Source organism: Petaurus breviceps, unplaced genomic scaffold (assembly GCF_028583685.1).
Source record: "Petaurus breviceps papuanus isolate PSGF00001 unplaced genomic scaffold, PetGlider_PUasm1.0 90650, whole genome shotgun sequence".
NCBI lineage: Eukaryota > Metazoa > Chordata > Mammalia > Diprotodontia > Petauridae > Petaurus > Petaurus breviceps.
Window position 1 is genome coordinate 8,617,462 of NW_027187299.1, and position 24,593 is coordinate 8,642,054.

The 24,593-nt window shown below is 36.2% G+C and overlaps 1 protein-coding gene across 5 annotated transcripts in view; it reads right to left on the bottom strand.

Moving 5' to 3' along the window:
- The window catches only part of TTC13 (tetratricopeptide repeat domain 13), an 83,358-nt gene that overhangs the window by 11,513 nt on the left and 47,252 nt on the right, over positions 1-24,593 (bottom strand). For all 5 annotated transcript variants that reach the window (XM_069064905.1, XM_069064904.1, XM_069064903.1 and 2 more), the window contains exons 9-17: positions 17,411-17,493; positions 13,406-13,547; positions 12,793-12,967; positions 9,739-9,895; positions 8,652-8,782; positions 7,830-7,962; positions 7,090-7,182; positions 6,119-6,202; positions 2,997-3,081 (exon numbers count right to left, since the gene is read on the bottom strand). In XM_069064905.1, the coding sequence (XP_068921006.1) occupies positions 2,997-3,081; positions 6,119-6,202; positions 7,090-7,182; positions 7,830-7,962; positions 8,652-8,782; positions 9,739-9,895; positions 12,793-12,967; positions 13,406-13,547; positions 17,411-17,493 (1,083 nt within the window). The remainder of the gene's footprint in view (positions 1-2,996; positions 3,082-6,118; positions 6,203-7,089; positions 7,183-7,829; positions 7,963-8,651; positions 8,783-9,738; positions 9,896-12,792; positions 12,968-13,405; positions 13,548-17,410; positions 17,494-24,593) is intronic.

Below are 24,593 nucleotides of genomic sequence, written 5' to 3' on the forward strand. Positions count from 1 at the left end.
TATAGATGACCTCAATTTTATTTTCTTTTATAATGCTTGTTAGCATAAAATGCTAAAAGGCACAGAATTTGCCTGAGAGAGCTCAATAGATGGCAGTAAAAACAATAAATAAATCACCATAAAAATGAAACAAGGAGATTCCACAAAAACAAGGAGATTTCACAGATGTTAAGGCAAATCTTAACAAATTATCAGTGATAAATGAAGATTACTTCAGATGTCAATTAAAAAAAATTAATGTAATGAACATTTACCATTCACAAAAGAATTGAAAACAAATGAAGATACTGCATTTGTCTCTACTCCTCAAAGAGAAGCAGGTCCAACCTTGGTTGTTTCAAATTGCTGGCTTGGTGGGGGAAGGGTAGGTGGCACAGTGAGTACAGCACTGGCCCTAGAGTCAGGAGGACCTGAGTTCAAATCCAGCCTCAGACACTTAACACTTACTAGTCATATGACCTTGGGCAAGTCACTTAACCCCAATTACCCTGCCCTCCCCCCTCCAAAAAGCAACAAAAACAAATTGCTGGCTTTCTAGGGAAGACAGGGCATAAAAAGAATCTAACAGAGCAAATTAAGAAGTTGCTTGCTCCGACCCTCTAGTGGAATTAGACAGAATAAAATGGAAACTCCTGGAGGCACTAGAAGGATAATAGGCAAGATTCTAAGAGTCTTAAGTTGGGCAAGGAAAATAACAAAAGTTAAAAGTCTGGCACTGAGGCAGAGACAAACATCTCACCATGGTTAACCAGCACAAAATGTAAAATGAAATGAAGCAAAAGGAATGGGCTCAAGTGTATCCTTAACTTAGGCTCCCACTGTAACCTCCTTAGTTTAGTTCCTTTATTACCTCTTGCCTGGACTACTGTAGAAGCCTCTTAACTGGTCTTCCAGTCTCCAGTCTAATCCTTCTCTAAATCCATTCTTCACACCGCTGACCAAGTAATCTTCCCAGCAACACTCCTCTGATCACATCAGGTTCTTTTAAAAAAATTATTTAAAACCTTCAGTAGCTCCCCATGACCTTCCCCAGTAAAGTATCACAACCCCTGATCCTTGAATTCAAGGTTCTCTGAACTCTGCCTCCAACCTCTTTCCAGTCTTTGCTCAGCCTATTCCCTTTCACATCCTGTTGGTTACAGTCATGATGTTCTACTTATACTACTCTCCACCTCTCATTCTCACCTGTGCCTCCCCTCATGCTATCTACCATGTCTACAATAGACATCTTTCTATCCCTCTCCCCATCCCTATATATGTCTCCTGAAGCCCCACACCTCCTCCTTCAAAGACAAATTAGGGGCTGTTTCCACCACAGAATTTTCCCTGATACCTTCCATTCTCCAGCTGAACATGATAACTTCCCTCTACAAATTTCCCAGAGCATGATGCTGAGACTTCTTTTTCATGTTTCACCCTCCCTGGCTTCACCCATGTCTCTTTAAATGCCATTTTTGGACCATTCAACTGTGAATGCCTTGAAAGTATGTATTATATCTATCTTTGGTATCACTGATGTCTTACACATATTAGGCACTTTATACCCAATTCTTTTGTTGTACTAAACCTCCTAAAAAAAAGCATATATTTACATTTCCAATGTTCTACTATCTAAACACTTTATTTCACTCTTGAAAATTAAAAAAAAAATTAAAACGTCAAGTTAAGTGCTTTTTAAAACACACATATTCGTGATCCCTTTGTACTGAAGCCAGTCACAAAATGTTGACAACTGTCCCCTTCTCACAGGACACCACCACCCCATGGTCTAATTGGCAACATTAACAAAGAGATATGAACAAAATAAGCAGCTATTGGTATCTAGTCTTGAAAAGTAACCAGATTGGCTTACAGGTTCTATGTTCTTCATCAAATTTCTCTTTTGCTTTTAAAAATAAAGATGTTCACAAAATATCTGCTTCCTTTTAAAGTCTGTTCCTACTTAAAGATGTTCCTTCTTATAATGAAGGTATCTGATATCTCAAAAGCAAAGAATTTGCTGCCATAATTCTATGGCAAGTCTAAGTGACTAAAATATTCCATATGAACTAACTATAAGGACCAAAATTAACAATAAAGAATTCAGAAGCTTTATCACATTAAATAATAACCTGAAAGACTAAATCGTATCTTTTATTCAGAAACTTACACTTTCAAAACAATTTTTACATACATTAATCATCAAATGCACCACAAATCACTTAAGGGAGGAATAATTTAGCAGATAAAGAAAGAAGTTCAGAGATGTTAATATGACTTTTTTCAAAGTTAAGTGGCTTATCAACCAATTAATTAACCAAACTAAGACTAGAACTCTAGTCTCTGGACACTTAATCCAGCAGTTTTTTTTTTTTTTTACTATACTATTCAGCTTAATCATTTAACTAATACTATAAGAGTAACTTATTTATACTTATACAACATAGAATGAATAAAGTTTAGGAAATTCATGTCATATGTTAGAGGAGTGATGATGAAATAATACATTTTGGTCTTAAATTAACACTAATAGCTAGCACTTTTAAGTTTGCAAATTGCTCTATTATTCAGACCCTATTAGAAACTTGTGAGATAGGTTCTATTATTATCCCCATTTTGAAGATTAGGGAACCAAGGCCACGTGATGTAAAGTGACTTGGCTGAAGTCACATAGCTAGTCAGTGTCTGAGGGAGGATTTGAACTCAGGTCTTCCTGATTCCAAGTCCATCACTCTGGCAACTGAACCACCCAGTTCCCTCTAAATTATGACTTAATAGATTAACACACACATAAAACCACCACTCCTACACTGAAAATAAAATAAATTAAGGACATCTTAATCTTATATTCATGGCACATGTCATTTGATTTAAGGAAAAGATCTGGCCATAATTAAATGATTTCACAATTATACTGATTAAAATCATAATCATAACAAAGCAAACTATGCATTTAGCAGTTCCTTCTTTAGTCAGTAGTTTCATTTCCAAAAGCATCAGGTTCATGACAAATTTACCTTCATAATTGGAAGCAGATCTTCTACTTTGTGTACTTTTTCAAGAGCTTCTCGAACTTCTAACAGTCCTTTGGGATTATTAGCACTAAAAATACAGAGAGGTGGCAGTTAAGGTTAATGCAGAAATATAATAATTAACCAAGCTATTTTAGAGTAATTTTCCATTTTCAATTTAAGAAACTTTTTCTTAGTCATGAGTTATTCAGAATATGAAAAGTTAGTGATAAGCTATACAGGAATTTTCTGAAACATGAAATGGACTTGATGTTAATTAATGGGCTTTGAGAAACAGATGTGAACTTAAGTGGATGAATAATGTTGTTGTTGTTTGTCTTTCCTTCTTGAAGAAGACCAATGACATCATGGAGGTGATGCCATGACATGCAAGTGAATTGGATTCAAGTGAGGGAGGGCTGTGCAAAGTCACCAGCCTCACTTTCACCTCTAGAACCATCTGGGTCCAGTGGCAAGATATAGATCAAGATGACTGGAGATGGCCCTGGATGCAGTGGAAGATCTTGGCCTTTAATAAGTATCAGTTTGACTGAGGCAATGCCCATTCAGTGATAAAGCTAGGTAAGAAATGAGGCAGAGAATGGATGAGTTATCCCCACTGAACTGACAGCCTTGAAAGTAACAGTAGTGCGTACAGTGTCTGTTTGTGAACTAACATAAATCTTTGTTTCTGAAAATAAAATCTTTGTTACTGAAAATAAAAACTGGATATAGGTTTTTGTTTCTATTTTTTTCTTTCACAAACTATACTTTAAGTTCAGTTATAGAACAAAAGTGTAATTTTCTTGGGTGCTTCTATGAAATTTCATGTTTGCATAGCAATTTACAATCACTTTTATAGAAGGTCCCTTTTATAATGATATAAAATAATTTTTATTTATAATGAGGTCCCTGAGCAAGTGGAGGAGCGGAAAAAGAGAATTCAGAATTCCTTATTCCTAGTCTTGTGTTTACTCTATATAAGCCATCAGTTCAATTCAGTCACTTTTTTCAGTCCCATGCAACTCTTTGAGATCCCATTCGGGGTTTTCCTGGCAAAGATAGTGGAGTGATTTGCTATTTCCTTCTAGAGCTTATTTTACAGATAAGGAACCAGATGCAAACAGGGTTAAGCAACTTGCCCAGGGATACACAGCTAGTAAGTGTCTGAGGCTGGATTTGAGCTCAGGAAGATGAGTCTTCTTGATCCCAAACCTGGTACTCTATAAACTGTGCCACCTCACTGCCACAGAAGCCATACTGCTTTGCAATTCATCCTCCTCCTCCTCCTCGATACTCTCCTCCCTGGGTTTTGTCACACTGCTCTCTCTTGGTTCTTGTCAGGCCACCTATTTGGGCTCTTCTTTTTCAGGCTCCTGGATTAAATATGTATGTCTCAATTACTTTGTGTGGATATATGTCAGGATTCCATCCTGGGTTATCTTTTTTTTTTCCTCTTTCTACACTCTCTTGATGATTTCATCAGGTAACATGGGGTCAACCATTATCTCTATGCAGATGATTCCCAGATCTACATATCAGAACCCTAATCTCTCCTCTCACCTCTACATTCCACACTAGATGTCCCACAGGCATCTCAATTCAAAACAGAATTCATAATCTTTCCTCCCAAACCCACTCCTTAAACCATAACTTTCCTATTTCTGCTAGCAGTACCACCCTTCTTTTTGTTACCCATGTTCAAAATCTCAGCATCATCTAAACCCCTCATTCCCTATCACCCCTCGCATACACTCAGCCACCAAGTCTTGTCAACTCTACTGCCACAATCACTGTCTCATCTGTCCCCTTCTCACCATCCACACAGCCCCCACCACCCTCATTCAGGACCTCATCATCTCCCACCTGGACTATAGCAATACCCCTCTTTCCAACAGGCTTCCCATCATGTCTCTCCCCTTTTCAATCCATCCAGACAGCTGCCAAGTTGATATTCCTGAAGCCTGGGTCTAATGTTGACATTCCTTTGGCACAAGACTCTCCAGTGGTGCCCTGTTGCCTCTAGGATAATATACAAACTTCTCACCTTGGCTTTTAAAGCCCTTTGCAATCAGGTTCCATGCTTCTTTTATATTACTCACCCCCACACACTCTTATGATTCAGTCTAACTGGCCTATTTATTATTTCCTGCACACAACATTCTACCTTCAATGTCCACTCCTTTGCAAAGACCGTATGTGGCATGTACTCCCTCTGAACTATGGCCACCCAAAATCCTTGATTCCTTCAAAGCTCAGTTCCAATTCTTCCAACACAAGAAGCATTTTCTGATTCTCTTACCGACGCCAGTGTCCTCCTCACCAAAAATTATCCTCTATCAATCTATCTATACATGCATGAGCACATGTGCACACACAGACACACACATACATGTATTTTGTTATTTTTCTGGGTACATGTTATTTCCACCCAATAGGACATAAACTCCTTGAAAGCAGTAACTTACATTTTTGTCTTTGTCTACCCAGAAACGAAGACAATGACTGGCTAACAGCAAGTACTTAATAAATACTTGGAAGGAAGAAAGGGAAGGAAGGAGGGAGGCAGGGAGAGAAGGAGGAAAGAAGGAAATGAGAAGAGAATGAAGGGAGGGAGGCAGAGAGAGAAGGAGAAAAGAAGGAAGGGAAGAAGGAAATCAGGGGAGAAGGAAGGAAGGGAAGGAGGAAGGGAGGGAAGAAGGAAGAAAGAAAAGGAGAAAGGAAGGGAGGAAGGAATAAAAGGAAAGAAGAAGGGAATGAAGGAAGAAAAAAAGGAAGGAAAGGAGGGAGGGAGGGAAGGAATTTAGATACATAGAAGACTATGGCTTAAATCTCCAGGTACAGCACAGATTCAAAGAAAATACTGCTCTTATAGGAAAACAGGGTTAGAGAGGTCACACTGCTTTTTGGAAGTTAATAGAAGACTAGAGCCTAAAGATGAACATTTTGCAGAGTTCCATGAAATAGCAGGGAAATTTTTAGTATATCCTGCAAAGCTGTTGTGAGGGAGGGATAATCAAAAAGACTTTATAAATATGTCATTTTTTTCTCAAGGGAAATCTGACTACCAAATTATAAGATATATTAGAAGCGATTCAGTAACATAGAAGGGGAAAGGAAAGGATTACCCATGATAGACAAGAATCCTGTCTTTGATAAAATGAAGTATTTTCTCAAAATATTCCAGGTATCTCATGTTAATCACTTGACCCCTGTAAGATTCAAATAAAATGTATTAGTTATTTAATGAGAAATACTCAGAAAAACAACAGGGTTCAAAACTGGCACAGATGAAAATGCCATTTAAGAGCTCTAATGAGAACTAACTTAAATAAGTTTGTGGAAATGGACTCATTTCTCAATAAACAAATAGGAGAACCAAGGTAATAAGCAAAGTTCTCAGCAGATCTCATGACTTCTCAAAGGCCTGCCTAAATGTGAACAAGGTGAGCCAAAGTTTGAGGACACAGAAGAGTCAAGAGGACTACTTTCTTGAGATGATACTTAGACATCAAACCCGCTGGCCTTCAATTTTCAAGGTATCAGATGCCTTAACAGGCACAAAATTAAATTCAAACTTCAATATCAATTCTTTTTTGCTTTCAAGCATAATTTAGTTTTTAAACCATAAAAATTCTCTATAAAGGTCACAAATTATTTCATAAAAGAAGAACTCAAGAGATTATGAGGGGGCAAGTAATTTATCTCCTGAGAATGGAAAATATTCAAGCATAAAAAATATCATTTTATTAAATATAAACAACTACAAATGTCAAGTAGTTTTGTAAACAGTCTCATTTCTGGAATTAGAAAACATTTAAGATGCAAAATAATGATGTATTAATTTTTACCAAAAATTTAGGAAATAGGACCTTGCAAAGAATCAGAGGCTGCTTTGTGCAGGCCTAGACAACTACAGAGAAATAAAAAAGTTTATGTTGGAATGGATAAGTGTTATGGAGTGCTTTCTGGAACACAGTTAGGGTTTGAGTTTCCATACCTACACGGAAATGAATAGTGGATCACCCATAATCTACCATAATCAATTCATTAGGGTAAAACTCCTTTTAGGATAGAAGAATGGGCAAAAATTTCATACCTGATTAGATTGATGTGGTTATTAAAGCCCCTACTAAGACTTCGAGCTGGCATTTGATCTAACCATAGTACAGGTTGGTCTGGATCAGCAATCCTACAAAACAGAGCCTATTAAAATCAAAAAATTTATAAGAGCTAGAAATGATCAAAAGTTTTTTTTTTAAAGATATGCAAAGTGTTCAAGATATAATGAATTTAAAAGAAAAGCTGAACGTTTATTTGTACCTCAGAATATGAATGTTGAACTTGGGATACTACAACAGAAATTTAACAAATGGGTCACTATTCTCATAAAAATGAATCTCAGAGGAATTCCCCCAAATTACAGCTGGTTTAATCCGGCACATTTTGAACAGGAGGAACCTATGAACTGAAATTCACTCCCAAGTACTTGTGCAACTAAGAGGTGTTCTTTTTCTAAAGGGGATTCTGATACAACTCAATAAAAGACTTCATTTGCAAATGTTTTCCAAAGACTCGGTCAGAATCACTTCAAGACAATGGCAGAAGCAATCTCTGACATATTTTATTGGTAGATGGGGTTTTTTTCATTTTTTCAATTCAGAACCTATATTAACACAGGATTTGTGATAATTTTGGAGAGCAGGGAGACCAGGTCTGAAGTAGTGTGCACTAAGCCAAACAATATCCAATGCCTTGTTTTGGTCAAGTCAATTCTTCAGTTCATGACAACTAGCATCATTTCAAAATGAGGCTTAGAGCTCTGCCCTGGATCATTACCTTCGCCATTTCACTGCGATATCAAACATATCTCTCCACTGCATAAGTCGAGTTTTTCCATTCATTCGCACTTTTGAGTTGGCCCATGTCCTCTGCACAGCTTGCATGACTTCTAAAGCAGCCAAACCCATTGCTAAAGGGCAAAGAATATTCAAGAAGATACGTATGGTGAGTTCAAGTGAGAAAGAACCAATTTTCAGACTTACTGTAATTTTTCCCAGTAAGAAAAGAGCTTCTAAGATATTTTTAAAAAAGAATTAAAAGACTCAAGAACATCTCATTATGTTAACCCTACTTAAATCCATAAATGGAAATGAGAGTTTTCTCTAAAGTGACCTCCTCCCTTCTATGCTTGTTACTAGAGCTTCAAGAGTGCCAGATTCCTCTTCCTTTCAACAGCAGCCTCAGCACAGATGCCTATGGAGTATTAATTACTTAGATCTATAATCCAAACTAATGGTAGTAGTTACAGACAAAATGTACAAGTATTGTACTCCCCCGACAATTCCCACTCTCAATCTAGTGGCAATATCTATACAAAGTTCTATCCTGATCAAATGCAAAATCTGATAATCTACTTCTGGTATGGGAATTCAATAAAGCTTAACACTCACTGGGCCCTCCACATGCATAAGATAGTATAATATTTCATGCATAAATTATTCATAATTTGGAACAATAAACTGTTAAGCTATTTTTTAAAAAAGATAATGCTCCATTTATCTTGCAATCTAGTAAAGAGTTTCCATTAAATTAAAAATGTCACCCCAACAAAGAACAGGTAAAAATCGTTTCCCTTTGCAGATCCGATTTCCAACATACCTCTATGTATTCTCTTATTTGGCAGGAAACCAGGTGTTTCATATTGCATCAGCGATCCCAAACGATCTGCTACACAAATCAGCTCCTGTACATCAGGTTTGTAGCTCTCAAAATTCTGAGGCAACACATCTCTGGGAGAAACATTACACACACGATAAGGGCTTTTACAACAGCCATTTGGAAATCCGATTCCACCCAAGGAATGATCACTTCCTCCTCTGGGAAAATAACTAAGTCGGGTCTACAGCTGAGTCGATGCTGAAGAAACATATTACAGAACAATCTCTACTTTGATCTCTTTGCACTTAAACATATTCAGTGAAAAATGAATCAATTAAAGAGGGAAGTTATAGAGTCACAGATGTATATAATAGGAAGGGACATCAGACGCCATATTTGTATGAGTTTTTTTTTTTTTTAATGAATGGTGTCCTAAAAGTCTTAGTATAGTTGAAAGCTTTAAAACTGTACTGAGACTTTTGCTACCCTGTGCCCCCCCCACACACGCATGAACACACACACACACACATACACATATACACACACACAGACTGTACTAGGTGCTAAGGAGACAAAGACAAAATAAAATAATCCCTCAACACACAACAGAACCCATTTGTGATAATGGAGCTGAATACATACACATTTACCAATAGGTTTGATAAACTGAACATATAACATAAAACTATGATCCTATGTCACCTGTCTTAGCTACTGTTCCTGTTTGTAAGAGAGATGGTGGAGGACAGTATATATCCTTTCTCTGTGGGAATGAGCTTTGAATTGGTAACATTTTTTAAAAAATTGCTCTGAAGGAATTAAAGTCTCTAAGGGTCTCACACATCCACAAAGGAGTATTTTTAGTTTGGATTTCAGTTTGGAGTTAAAGCAAATGGCATATAGCACAGGAACAAGAGGGAGAAAAGATATCCTTAAGCAAGTTTCAACTAGCTGTGCTAAAAATATTTTCAGTACTATTAACTTCAAGTGAAGTTAACTTGAAGGAACATGTATAGAAAGTGTTGTTGTACATGTACGGGGCAGTGAACTGATGTCCTAAAAAAACATGTTCAGTTCGATCACTTACTTGATATGGGGCTGTAGCCCTGGCTGCTCTTCATAATCCTCTATGAGAAAGGGCAAATTTTTAGCCCAGTGATCTTTGAAGCTTCCAGGCAAATCGACATCAATATTATACTCTGTAAGTGGGGTATCGAGGTGTGCATGAAGATATCGAGAGTACTCTGTAGAAAAGGAGAAATGTTTGACCTACTCAAACACAGTGCCAACAGTAATTTTCCCCATGGCTAAGTGCCATGATATATGATCTTCTCGTCAGCCAACTGTTATTTAATCTATTCAGGAATTTTAAATGGGCACTACTCTAAATTTAGTAAATCACTGTGATTAAATGATAATAAAGCATGAAACAACACTGACTTCAGGTGCTAAGCTAAAAAAAGGTCAAAAGAATCTAGGTCAGCTTAGATTAAATTCACCTAATCTTACATGCCTAATAGCAAAGATAGGATTTTCTCAATTCTAGAGCCAAAAAGGTTTTAGATGACTGCAGAAGGTGCGTATTTGTCCTGAAGAAGATGACATCATGGAACCAGAGTTTTATCATCATCATCTTCATTCATCACAATAGCTACCATTTCCATAGAAATTTGAAGTCTCCAAAGCTCTTGATCTATGTAATCTCACTTGGTCAGCACAACCCTGTGGAGCAGAGATTACTATCATCCCTATATTGACGATAAGAAAATGCAAATTATCAAATAATTTGTCCAGAATCACATAGCTAAATTAGCATCTGAGGCAGGATATGAACTCAGGCTTACTTGACTTCAAGTTGAGTATTCTACTACACCACCTAACTGCCTCATATAAAAAGGTTATAGACGAAAAATGCCAACTCAATCCCTAAGCCAGACAATATGGAAACTAACCTAGGACAGAGGAATAAAAATGAGGTGAAATGGAAGACATGATTTCAACTCTATAGGGAATACTACTGTATGTTAAGAAATGATGAGCTTAATGACTTTTTTTTTCTTAAATGCATACTTATTTTTTAGAATTTTTAAAATTATTTTTAGTTTTCAACATTCACTTCCATAAGATTTTGAGTTCTAAATTTCCTCCCCCTCATTTCTCTCTCCCCTCCCCAAGATGGTGTACAATCTGACTTAGGCTATACATACACATTCATATGAACATATTTTCACATTAGTTATGTGGTAAAGAAGAATTAGAACCAATGGGAGAAACCATAAGAAATTAAAAAAAAAAGAGTGCAAATGATATGCTTCAATCTGCATTCAGACTCCATGGGTCTTTTTCTGGATATGGATAGCATGTTCCATCAAGAGTTTTTTGGAGTTGTCTTAGATCCTTGCATTGCTGAGAAGAGCTAAGTCTATCAAAGTTATTCCTCACACAGTGTTGCTGTTACTGTGTACAATGTTCTCCTGGTTCTGCTCACTTCACTTAGCAGCAATTCATGTAAGTCTTCTCAGGTTTTTCTGAAGTTCACCAGCTCATCATTTCTTATGGAAATGTTCAACCATTCCCCAACTGATAGGCATCCCCTCAGTTTCCAACTCTTGGCCACCACTAAAAGAGCTGCTATAAATATTTTTGTACATGTGGGTCCTTTTCCCATTTTTATGATCTCTTTGGGATACAGACCTAGAAGTGGTATTGCTGGGTCAAAGGGAATGTAGTTTTATAGCCCTTTGGGCATCGTTCCAAATTGTTCTCCAGAATGGATGCATCAGTTCACAACTCCACCAACAATGCATTAGTGTTCCAATTTTCCCACATCTTCTCCAATATTTATCATTTTCCTGCTTTGTCATGTTAACTATTCTGATAGGTATGTGGTACCTCAGGGTTGTTTTGACTTGCATTTCTCTAATCAATTGTGATTTAGAGCATTTTTTCAAATGACTATAGATAGCTAATTTCTTCATCTGAAAACTGCCTGTTCATATCCTTTGACCATTTATCAACTGGGGAATGACTTGTATTCTTATAAATTTGACTCAGTTCTCTATATATTTCAGAAATGAGACCTTTATCAGAGACACTGGTTGTAAAAATTCTTTCCCAGCTTTCTGCTTCCCTTCTAGTCTTGGTAGCATTGGCTTTGTTCGTGCAAAAACTTTTCAATTTAATGAATCAAAATTATCCATTTTGCATTTTATAATGTTCTCTATCTTTTGTTTGGTCATGAATTCTTTCGTTCTCCATAAATCTGACAGGTAAACTATTTCCTGCTTTCCTAATTTGCTTATAGTATCAGTCTTTATATCTAAATCATGTACCTATTTTGACTTTATCTTGGTATATGGTGTAAGATGTTGATCTATGCCTAGTTTCTGCCATATTATTTTCCAGTTTTCCCAGCAATTTTTGCTAAATAGTGAGTTATTTCAGAAACTCAATGACTTTTAGAAAAACATGGAAAGACTTGCACAAAATAATGAAGAACAAAATGAGCAGAACCAAGAGAATATTGTATACAATAATACTGTTCTATACTCAAATTATTTTGTCTACTGTAAGTACTCAAATTAACTATAAAGGACGTATGAAGAAAAATGCTATCTGCATCCAGAGAAAGAACTGATAAATAGAAGTTTGTACAGAATAATTTTACCTATATATGCTTATTTGTATTTAATGGTAGCCATCTCTATAGAGGGCAGCACAAGGGAGAGAGAAAAAGAAAAATAGTGGGGGATAGCTCATTGAATTTTGTTTTCCTCTTTTACCAAAGCAAAATATTCATTACTTATTCTCTTAAAGCCACATGATGCTTTCTCTGAGAAAGACCAATAATTCACAAAATATTGGCCCAATCCTTTACATGCAAAGGATTCCTTTTCTTACCACTCTTATCCAACCTATTTTTAGAAGGTGATACAGATCTCAAAGGAAATGAAGATACGATATGACTGTTACAGTTTTTGCCCAAGTATGTTCCTTAAGGATAGGGATTGTTTCATTTTTGTCTTTATTTCTCCAGTGCCTTGCACATAATGTATGATAAATGACTGGTGAGTTGAATTAATAGAGTTCCAAAGGGGTAAGAGATGGGAAGTAGGTCTGGTTTTGGTCATTTCAGCCTTACCTCGGAGGTATTTCACTTTCAGATACTCTGGGCTAGCCTTCTGGCCTGGGAGAGGGTCATTGAGCATGACTTTAGTTTGTGCTTTTATTCCTTCATAGAAGTGTCCCATTGCCACGTGGCTGAGTCCTTTCATATACTGGCACACTTCATTATATGGCTCTAGTTGTAGGCACCTCTGGGGAATTAAAATAGAATCATATAATCTGTCTGTATTAAAACAACATGCAAACTTTTTATTCAGAAGATACCTTTAACTCAGTTACCAAATATCCATTCTAGGCTAAACCAGATCAAATGCTTTGTAAATTAGCCTCTGTACTATATGCACCATAGGATTTTAGGAGCATAGATTCAAAGCAGGAAGGGACCTTAGAGGATGTGTAGTCCACCCTCTTCATTATATAGATGAGCAAACTGAGGTCCAGAGAGGCTAGATAACTTGCCCCCATCCACATAGGTAGTATGTGACAGAGGCAGGATTCAAACCCTGACCCTGACTCCAAATCCAACATTCTTTTCCATCGAACCATGTGATACTCACTACACTCATTTTACTGGAGGCATAGAAAAAACAACCACCTTACATTCTAAGAATTTCATCCACAGTGCTCACCTTGAAATTCTTTAGGGCTTCCTGTAAGCTGCCATGGTGATAAAGCATCATCCCTCGGAGCTGTAAGGTCTGTACATGATTCTGGTTGAGCAGCAGGGCCCTTTGAAAGCTTTCAGTGGCTGCTTCAAAGTTGCCCAGTTCTCTAGGTGTGTCACACAATAGTTTAAGAACAGGGCATAGATATAATTAGTTGACATGCAAAATCGACTTTAATTTAATTCTAATCAAATTTATTATGTGCTTATTAGTTTCTATTCTAGCCCAGGCTAATGACTACACTGACAACCTGTATGAATTCTGACTTAATTATCTATCACCAAATCCTACCCAAATGTTATAACAAAATAAAAATGTCTGAGGTTGATTGAACTCTAGAGATAAATTTCACCTTACAAATAATGTGAGTAAGGTAATCACCTTGACTCATAAAGTGATTCTGCTCCAAGAAAACAAATTTGCATCTAAATTAGGGAATCTTAATCTTTTTTGTGACATGGAGCCCTTTGACAATCTGAAGAAACCTATGGAACCCTTCTCAGAACAATAAAATATGTAGGATTTCAAGGGAAACCAATCATAGTAGAATATAAATGCAACTATCTACCTATAGATAGCTTCATATATGTGTATAGTTTCATATGTGTATATATGTATATGTGTATGTATGTACATATACATATATATGTATACATACACCCCCCCCCAAATATATTGAAATAGCTACCAAAATACTAAAAAAACAAACATGCAAGTTCACATATCCTAGGCTAAGAACCCCTGATCTGGAAAAGACGGTACTTTCCTTTGTTTAAAAAACATTCTTTGTAGAATTACAGAATTTTAAGATTACTACAATAGGTACAGAGAACTGGAATTACTGATCCTATTTTACAGTCTAGGGACCCAAAATTCAGAGATATAAAGTGACCAAAGCATTCTGGCTAGAAAGTAGTTTGAGCATGGGCATTCTGGCTGCAAATACGGTATTCACTAATATATTCATGCTGCGACTCATTCTATGTATAGTATGTAAAGAGGGGATGAGATGATGGAAAAGAATTGTTTATACTTACTATGTCTACTTCCTTGTCTCACATTCATTTCTCAACCCCCTGCAATCTAGCTTCAGCTCCACCACTCAATTAAAACTGCTCTCTACAAAGTTCTCTGGACTGCTAAATCTACCGGCCTTTTCTCAATTATTATCTTCCTTGACCTCTCTGAAGCTTCTGATGCTGCTGACCACTCTGCTCCTGGGCATTCTCTGCTCCTTTGGCTTTCGTGGCATTTCTCTCTCTTGGTTTTTCTCTTACCTGTCTGAGGCACCCTCAGTGTCCTAGGCTGGAGCCTCCTCTTCCAACTCACTAAAAGTACATATCACTCGAGGCTCCATCCTGGGACCTCTCCTCTCTATATATAATCTCTCCTTTTATGATCTCAACTCTCCTAGTTTCTCTCTCTCTCTCTTTTTAATTTTTTTTGCTTTTTGGAGGGCAATTGGGGTTAAGTGACTTGCCCAAGGTCACATGGCTAGTTTTTGTGTTAAGTGTCTGAGGCTGGATTTGAACTGAGGTCCTCCTGACTCCATGGCCGGTGCTCTATTCACTGTGCCACCTAGCCACCCCTACTCTCAGTTTTAATTATCACCTCTCAGATTTATATAATCCTAATTTCTTTTCAACTCCTGTCTCATATTCCAACTACCTACTCAACATTTAATTCACAGTTGCATAAGCATTTAAACAATGACTACTATGTCTCAGGCACTATGCTAAGTGCCAAGGAAACAGACTGAATAAAACAGTCCCTGACCTCAAGCAGCTTACACTCTGAGGAAGACAACATGTAAAAGTCTAGCTTCAGAGTGGACAGAAAGGTTCAAAGGTCCTTAATGTATATCCACAGGCCATGATAGTAATGCCTGTGGGATATGGTTCAGAAGAAGCCAGGTCTCAGGGGGAGCTAGTATATGGAAAGAGTGTGAGAGAAAGAAGTCCAAGATAAAGGGGAGCTTTGTTCATTATGGAAAAGAAATTTCAGAGAGCACAGTGGAGGGACTGGATGGTGTCAGAGTAGTACTTGAGCAGGGTAGAGTTGAGAAGGGTGAGGATAAAGGAATCGAAATTACAAAATGGAGGGGCAGCCAGGTGGCTCAGCAAGTAAGAGCACTGGCTCCAGTGTCGGGATGATCTGGGTATCAACTCTGGGCTCAGATGCTTAGCACCACACCCAGAAATAACTGGCCATGTAACCTTGAGCAAGTTACTTGACCCCTATTGCTTAAAAAAAAAAAAGAAATTACAAAATGGACATGGTTTCTTCCTATATATACACAGAGCTGACCTATGACCTACCAGCCTTGACCTATGGCTCTTTCTGCTTCCCATCAAGAAGGAGTATAGGAAGTGATGTTCTTCCTGCTGGCAGAGGGTGCTAAATGCTATGAAATTATGATGACCAAGTGTGGCTCCCCAAAAGAGGTATGAGATAATACCTCCTCCAAACTTTTTTGCACAAGTTGGGGACTATGGGTATGGAATACCACAGGTTTTTTTGACATGTTGTTCAGTGCTGTTGAAATTGTTTTCTTTCTTTTCTTCCTACTTGCTTTTAAGGAATAACTCTCTAGGAAAGGTGGAAAGGAAGAACATGGTAGAAAATGCAGGTGATAGAAAATGAAAATATCAATGAAAAATGCTTTGAAGAAAAATAAATAAGAAATGGCCCAGGACAGGGCCCTTGAGCAGAGCATGAGGAAAGGCTGATGACCTAGCAAAGGAAACTGAAAAGAAGCATCCCAGGAAGTAGGAGAAAGACCAGGAGAGAGCAGTGTCAAACAGAGGAAGACAAGAGTTATTTATCAGAAGATGCTAGTCAATGGTGTCAAACGCTGTAGAGGGGTTAAGAAGGCTAAGGACTGTGGGGGGCAGGGGGAAAACCCTATCTGATTAAGCAGTTAATAGAATTTTGGTGACCTTGGAGAAAACAGTTTCAGTTGAGTTATGCTGTCAATAAAATAGTGGGCTGCCTTTATCTTAGGCATTTCGCTATTTCATACAAAACTGCTTGGGGTTTTTCTTTTTTTTTAAAAAGATACTACCAGAATCTAATAAACAGCAGAATCTGTCATGCTAATAATGCATGAAACAGAGAATTTAGTCTAATTAAAAAATGGCTATATGAGAAAAAGATTGGATTGTGTTACCTCCCTTTAACACATTCATACACCTATGTAATTTAGAATGACAGATCTAATTTTTTATATAACAATTTTTTTTATTTAACTAAATATGTTTCATGCATTATCATGACAGATTCCCCCCTCCCATTTATTAAACTCTAGCAATCTAAAAAAACAAAAGAATAAGCAGCTTTGTACAGAACACTTGAAATACCATGGAGAAGGACAGTCTACTATTTTACTATTACTAATGGAGAATAATTTAGAAGAAACTTTGCTACTTTTTTAAGGTTGATTTTAAATTTACAAGGTCACATTCTTTCTGCATATTTTTTCTTTGTTCTAGGAATTTCTGCTATCATAATCATTTGTAATAATGTTTTCTTTTTGTTTGTTTGATTTGACTCTCTGTCCTCTTTTTTTTTTTAATTCTTTTTCTCTTGTTCTTTTACTTCCCCAGATTCCAGAATCTGGTTTAGGTGCATTTTCGACAGCATGGTTTGCTAACTCATCTAAAAATCCTTAACCACTGTTTATATTTAGCAACGTTAGGCATATATTCGCAGTACTAAACAGACTCCACAGTAAAGTATCTAAAATATATATATTTTTTGCAATTAATTTTGCTTTTTAGGCCCCTTTTGCAGGCACTAGACTCAGGAAAGTCTTCGGTTTTCTAATAAATGGAAAAAAAAGGTACATCCCACTAACCAGGGCTTCTTACTCCAATCCAATATTAAAAGCTTCTTTAAAATATTACTGTCGTTTTGGGTGGCATTCAAATCAGCCCCACTCTCAAAAAATATCCAGTTACTTTCACTCACCTGTAGGCCTGACCAAGACTTTTATAGGCATCAATAAAATCAGCTTTCTGTTTCAAGGCTTCTTTGAAAGATTCAATGGCTTCCTATAAAAATTTTTTTAAAAAAATTTTGTATGATTCTGCTTTGTGTTTCACTGATATAAACTTTAAAATATATAGACATATATTATGCATGACTTTTTACAGATCCTCTGGAAAAAAACTACTCAAGAAGGTAGGGGGAGGGTTTGCAACAAATCAACAGGAAGGGCACTAAAGTATATAAATCAAAAGGCAGTTTCCCCACTAACTCAATGGAAAGAATAAAAATTTTTCTAAGTTTCTTACTCCAGTCTTCAAAGTGGGAAAAATATTGCCGCCTAATACTTAATTCACTGGGTTCACAGATGACAGAATTTTAAACTCTGTGATGAATGACAAAATTACTACGGTAATGCTATACTCCTTGAATAAAGATCTAGAAAAGTACAATTAGTGACACAGTATATGGAGATCCGGCCTCAGAATAAGCATCAGTTGCATTCAAATCCATATTCTGATAATATGCTGTGAATACCTGGGGCAACTCTTTAAATGCTCTTTAAAACAATTACCAAGTTCCCATGGTAGAGGAAGTTTCTTAATCCGTGAGTTCCCCACAATGATATCAACAAGTACACACTACAAATGATAAGAGTATAGCAGCTGCCATTTATATAAATCTTTATGGTGTGCAAAGAACTTTATATCCATTATCTCATTTTATCCCAGAAACCACCTTTTAAGGCTTTTTCTACAGATTAGGATACTGAGAATAAGAAAGGCTAATAAGCAAATGGCCCACAGTCACAAACAGAGCCAGCAAACACCTGGGGAAAGATTCAAATCCAGTCTTCTTATCTAGACATTATATTCTATAGATTATGTATACATAAACAGCCATTAAGACAATGGATTAGTTCAACATACTAATAATGGGAAGAATCAGTAATAACAGCAAATAATAATAACAGCTAATATTTATATAGCGCTTACTATATGCCAGCCACTGTGCTAAATCCTTTACAATTACCGTCTTGTTTGATTCTCACAACTCTGGAAGGTAGAGGCAAGCAGAGGTTAAGTGATTTGCATAGGTCACACAGCTACTAAACTATCTGAGGTCAAATTTGAATTCAGGTCTTCCTGAGTCCAGATCTAGCATTCTATCCAATGGATAGCCTAGTTACCCCAATCAACTAAGTTACAAGAGAAAAAAAATTAAGTCTAAATGAAAGACAACTAACCCCAGGCTCTGAATCCCAGAGGCCTTAAATGTGCTAAAAAGGCAAAGGAAGAAAAAATTTAAATGTTAATTCACCTAAGTTTGGAAAAGTTTGCAAAACTGCTATCAGTAAAACAAACTGATCCACTTCTCCTGGAGTGACTTCAGTGCTTCAAAAAGCAGAGGGCATCCATTCTCTGGCATACTATTTTCAGAAGCACACACTGTGCTCTAGTATCATTATGCAAATATTATCTGGCTATATATAACCTATTAGTAATATGTGCCATTATATTTATGGCATATTGTAAAAGTTAATAACAAACAACCTATCCGGTTACATTATTAAATGCTAGATGGAAGAGAGAAAATCAGCTCTCTTAACCCATCCCTCCATTATGCACTGCAATAGAAAATTAATTATGAAGACATTTTACACATATATATACTTTCACCACATCAAAGAAAATTAAGCTTTGACCAGAACACCTGTTCTTGTATTACATAATCTTAAGTACTTTCAATAAAAGGATTTCACTTCAAAAATCCTAAACATGTATAAAATCACACCAAGTGAATATTTTTAAGAGATTACTCAGGATCTTGTCTCTTGTACATAACAGGCACTGTATTTAAACATTTGCCAAGCATTTTTCCCAAACTACCACAATTTCAATTTTTTAAAAGTCCTTTTTTCATGTTTCCTCTTTACTTTCTCATGGGGATCATCTTTATTCGTTAGAGCAAGCAAGAGTTTGTGAAAGAAACACTTTTTAGAAGGCAAATTAATAAGTGAAAAATATGCCTATTTATTTGCCAATACAAATGAATTTAGATTTGTAGTTCAGAAAGGGCATAAAAAGAAAAGTTAAGCAGCCATCTTCTCTTTCACAATTTTTTTTTTTTAAAACCGCCATAATAGATTTCTTTCCTGGATAACAACATGTTCTGCTAATTGCCTTGAAAGATTACCAATTTTTTCAGCCTGAAAGTCATCTATATTGGGCTTTGTTTCATCCATTTCACTCTTTTCTATCTCCCACCCATGCAAGTTGTCATTCTTTAACTTTCTAAAACATTCATGTCAGATTTCCCTTTTGCCTTTAAAAGAGTAGGGGTTTTGCTTTTTTCTTTCAAGTCACTGTTTGACCAAGCTGCATTTTTCTCTACCTCCCTTTGACAAAACATAAGGGGACATAGGAGAGGCAAGATTTGAAATCTAGTAGAAACAAAAAGGCTACTAGAGCTAACCAACAAACGGAGAACATCAAATCCATTCATTATCACAAAAATAAATTATCATCTGACCTACTAAGTGACATGTGAACAGGATCCCCCCATCTCATTCTGAGGCTAACATTACCAACAGGAAACTGAAGTGGATTACAAAATTATAGGCAATTCCAGTTAACTATTGTAAATCTTTCACAGTTTTGGATTGTTCTAAATAAAAGCTAACCCTGGCAGTGTTCAACAGCAATGTTAATTTGTGACCTTTTTCTTAGTACAACCTAGCCATTTTCTGACATTACTTTTGTTCTGTTACTTTCTATATTTGTGAAATTTTTAACCCATCACCTCAATTCTACTTAATGTTATACCCGAAGTTTTGGTGCATTTTTGTTGTACTGTTTTACAAGTCATCCATTTGAATTCATTTTTAATTCAATTTGGACCTGAAGGAACTATCTTGAGAATATTAAGGTAATAAACTCATTGGTCCATGTAATACATAGACTCTAAAATTCACAAGAGAGGCAATATACCCAATTAGATAAAGAATCTGAATTAATTTGTGCAGCTTTTACTTTGCCAATGACTCAGTCTCTCCCATTTCATATTTCACAGGCATGCTAAAAAGATTTTACATAGAGTTATAATCTTCTCTGAAAGAACTTCTGTAAAAACACAATGGCTTATAGTAACACTTTTACGTTGTTTGTTGAGAACCTAAAAATTCCAACAGCCTGCTTCACTTCAGTTTACTTCAATTTTAAGGAAATTATTAAAATGGTATTTCCAGGTCTAGGTCACTTAACTCCAAAACGAACTTAATTAAGCAATCCAGTACTAAAAAAGTTGCACCTTCATTGCAAACTATACCCATCTGCAATACTTGCACTAACTCCCATTTTGTGTCTGCCAGATTTGAGGAGGCAGAGGCAGAAAAGCCCTGGTCTTGGTTCTGCTAATTCCTCATCAGTCACTCTACTATGACAAACAAAAACGAGTAGAATAGTTTTCTTGCTCAAATCGTTTTAAATATTTCCAAGCTTTTAATAAAATCTTAGTATTTGGAATTTTTAAAAAAATCTATCAAGAAGTGGGTGGGGGAGACTGCGTAGGACACTTGCTTCAATAAATTACTTTGAGTGTTTTTCTTAAGGAACAGGGCACAGGCATAGGACACGTTATATAAGCTTACTTCAGAGCTATTAAGAGTATCTAAGGGATTAGGCTCAAATGAGATAATATTTGTAAAGCACTTAACAGTGCCTGGATATACTGGATACTTAACAAATATTTGTTCCCTTCTCTTTGAAAGTTTGAATCCTTACTTAGGAATAACAGTATAATAGTATAACACAAAGAAAGCAAACTAGAATTCAGTGTGTTAAAAATCCAAACAAAATAATTAGATTAAGAATGAAATTAAACTCTTGTATGTTTTCTCTTTGGGAAGAGAAATGCACATATGTCCTATGGGGAAAAGTAAGGACAAGTAAAATTTGATTTCAGAGGATGTTTGTAAATTGATAATTATTGTGGGGGGGTATAGGAAGAGGCAGTTATACATGTAAAAAGTTGAGTTGTATTCTTGAATCTGTTAATATACAAGTTGAATTTTTTTAACTTATGACTAATCTCATACAAACATGGTTAATACCCCCCCCACCACACATGCAAACCCTTCTTTCAAGGCAACAACACAATTACAGAATAGAATAGAAGTAACTAGACAGAAGGAAAGAGTTAAAGGATTTTAGTTGACTACGAGAAGAGTAAACGGAATGACATGGTTGTCACAAAAATTAATGCAATTTTAACTAGTAATAAAGTAGAAGTACTTTATCTCCTAGCTTGCCATGGACAAAAAGAAGTAAACACCAAGTGACCAGCCTACTGGTAACAGGTCTCTCAGTACTTAGCAAGGCTGGTCAACCATTATTACTTCTTAATGAAGTTTATCCAATGGAAAGTCATAAGATAATCAAAAAAGCCTAGAAACCACCTCAGTTTACTTGATCTTGTCAAATGGAAAAATATGGAAGTCACAGGCAACACGAGAGAGAATAAATGCATTTGTAAGATCTCATGGAGGAGGATGGATGATGCACAAATCCACTGCTTCACAAAACAAAGCATGAAGAATAGTCTTAGGAATTAGACCATGGTAATATAACCTAATGGGGGAAAACTAGAATTCAGGGTGCTGAAGGGCAGAAGTTTCCAGATAATTTGATGGAAGACGGGTTAATTAAAATAACCCACAGGACATTTAAAGATGAAACTAGAAGGAGGATCACCAACAATAAACAGAAAAGATCTGTCAAGAGTTCTATGACAAAAGCTTTTCTCCATCAATAACAGGCACATTCAGATTGTAACATCATGGTCCCTGATGTCCCACTAGGCTGGAGAACAGCATAAAATAAACAGATGTGAAGATCAAGTGGAGTAGACTAAGGATTCCCAAAGTATTGGAAGTGACATGATTCTTAATCTGATCTAGCTATCTGATCTAGGAGATAATAAAGGCTCGGAAAAAATCTTGTACCTTGTTATTACCCAAAAAAAGTGACCGAAAGAAGATCAATAATTATTCGGTCACATAACTACTTTCCCATCCCTCAAAAAAAGCAAGTGAATAATGTAGACACAAGAAGCAGCATGACAAAGTGAATATAAAGAAAAACTTACACTTATGCTGTCAATTAGCTGAGATCCAGTCTCAAACATGCTAGCTGTATAACCAAGGACTGTCATTTAACTTCTTAGTGTCCTTAAACAACCCTCTAAGACTATTTATTATAGATTAGTTGCAAATTTGTAAAGGTAAAGGGAGTTTCTATACTAGAATTTCTTTAAACTAACAAAATTTCAGGTGAGAACAAAAGACAAATTATATTTACAAATTATATTCTATGGGAGATCACATATTTTTTTTATTCCTTCGACTGACTTTTAAAAGATATTAAGACAAGATTCCATTGTGCTTATTGTTGGTTGACATTCAATTCAGGAAAACAAAAAGTCAACTTAAAGGGCTCTCTTCCAACAAGGAAATTCCCATGAATATTTTTGATAATATAAAAAGTACTATGTCACCCTTAAAATGTAAATGTCAGCTATTATTTCTACCTCTTAAAGTCAAACAAAATTCCCTGAAAGGTGTAATAGCAATGATAACATTATTTGATGACCCTCTAATTAATAAAAAGCAAGGCAACAGACAGGCAACCATATGCTCTCCACTGGAACATGTCCAAATGCAGAGCCCAAATAGAAGAGGTATTCCCTATAGCTGGTAAGGTTCTCCAGATGCTTTTATTTTCGAGTAACATTGTGCTGATTGTAATAAGAACTAGAACATTTTGCATAGCTTCATAAATTTTATCTGGAGCTTGATACAATTAGTACAATGTCATCTGAAAAAAGGAGTATCTAAATTTAGATGGAATTCTTCTTAAGAACGGACCCTGCATTGAACACCATCCATGACACTGCCAAACACCTTCAGCAAGCACCTATCTCTCTCCCTGTTTATGCCTAATTTTATATTAACAACCAGAAGATCACAGAAGCAAGTGATTTTTTTTTTATCATTTTAGGTTACACAAGGAAGAAACCTTGCTAGAAAAAAGTCTTTCAAGCTATACTTTGTTGTACTGAACCAAAAGCTTTTTAACATATTAACAATCATCACAGTAGTATCTTGCAATCTTACCTTTTAGTCAATTATGAGATAAAAGATCATTTGTGAAAGCCTGGAAGATGAGGAAACTGAGGCCAGATGGAATGCCCTCAATGCATGTTTATTTGTTTTCCAAAAATTTTGCAAGGTAGAAAAAGTAGACATAAGGGTTAGTTGTTAATATTTTTTCAGTTGCCTGCTTATAATAGAAACAACATCTGTAATTTTTCTAAGTTTTTAACATTCTACCTTTCTGCCAGCTATCTTAAAAACTGATACTGTGACACGCTTAAAACTGTATGGTCTCAAGCAGATCTCCTTTGCCTATGTATACCTGCCTTGATTTGGCTGCTCTTCTCATCTCTCTCTTTTTTAAAGTATCATTTCTACATGTTCACAAAACAAATCAAGAACTGTGATGGTAGAGTTCAAATGTGGTGAGCTCCATGAGGAAGGGGAAAAAACTGAGAGATCTTTTCCATTTTTTGTTTGCTTGTTGTCCTAGCTTGACCTTTAAATGTTCTTAGAATAATCTGGTTTAAATGGGTCTCCCACTAAGCTTTCGGTAAAATTATTTTTTCTTCTATTGATTCTGTGCAATAAGTGGACGGTTCAACAAATTTACTGGTATCTTCATAATATTAGGAGAAACTGAGAAAAGTCTCCATAACACTGAAAGGATTCCCTGTGTCTATAGGAAAACAAGAGTCACACAAGTTGGGCAGGCAAGAAGAGACTGCTATTTGCCTCACTACAAGAAACATCCCTATCAAAGAGATCATAGATCCATTTGGATAGAAAAATGCTTCTCAAATTCTTCCACCATTCTTCTCCAAGACTGTTAAAATGAGTGGATATTCCAAATTGGTATTAAGTTTGGCTTCCATTTTTTTCTTTGAAAAGGATATCAAGTGTTTGTCGAGTAATGTACTTTCTATGTATGTTTGGCTCCACAGTTGTCGTTATTACTATACATTGATTAGATTTCCTTAAACAATGTTGAAAGCGTATGTCAATTTCTATTGT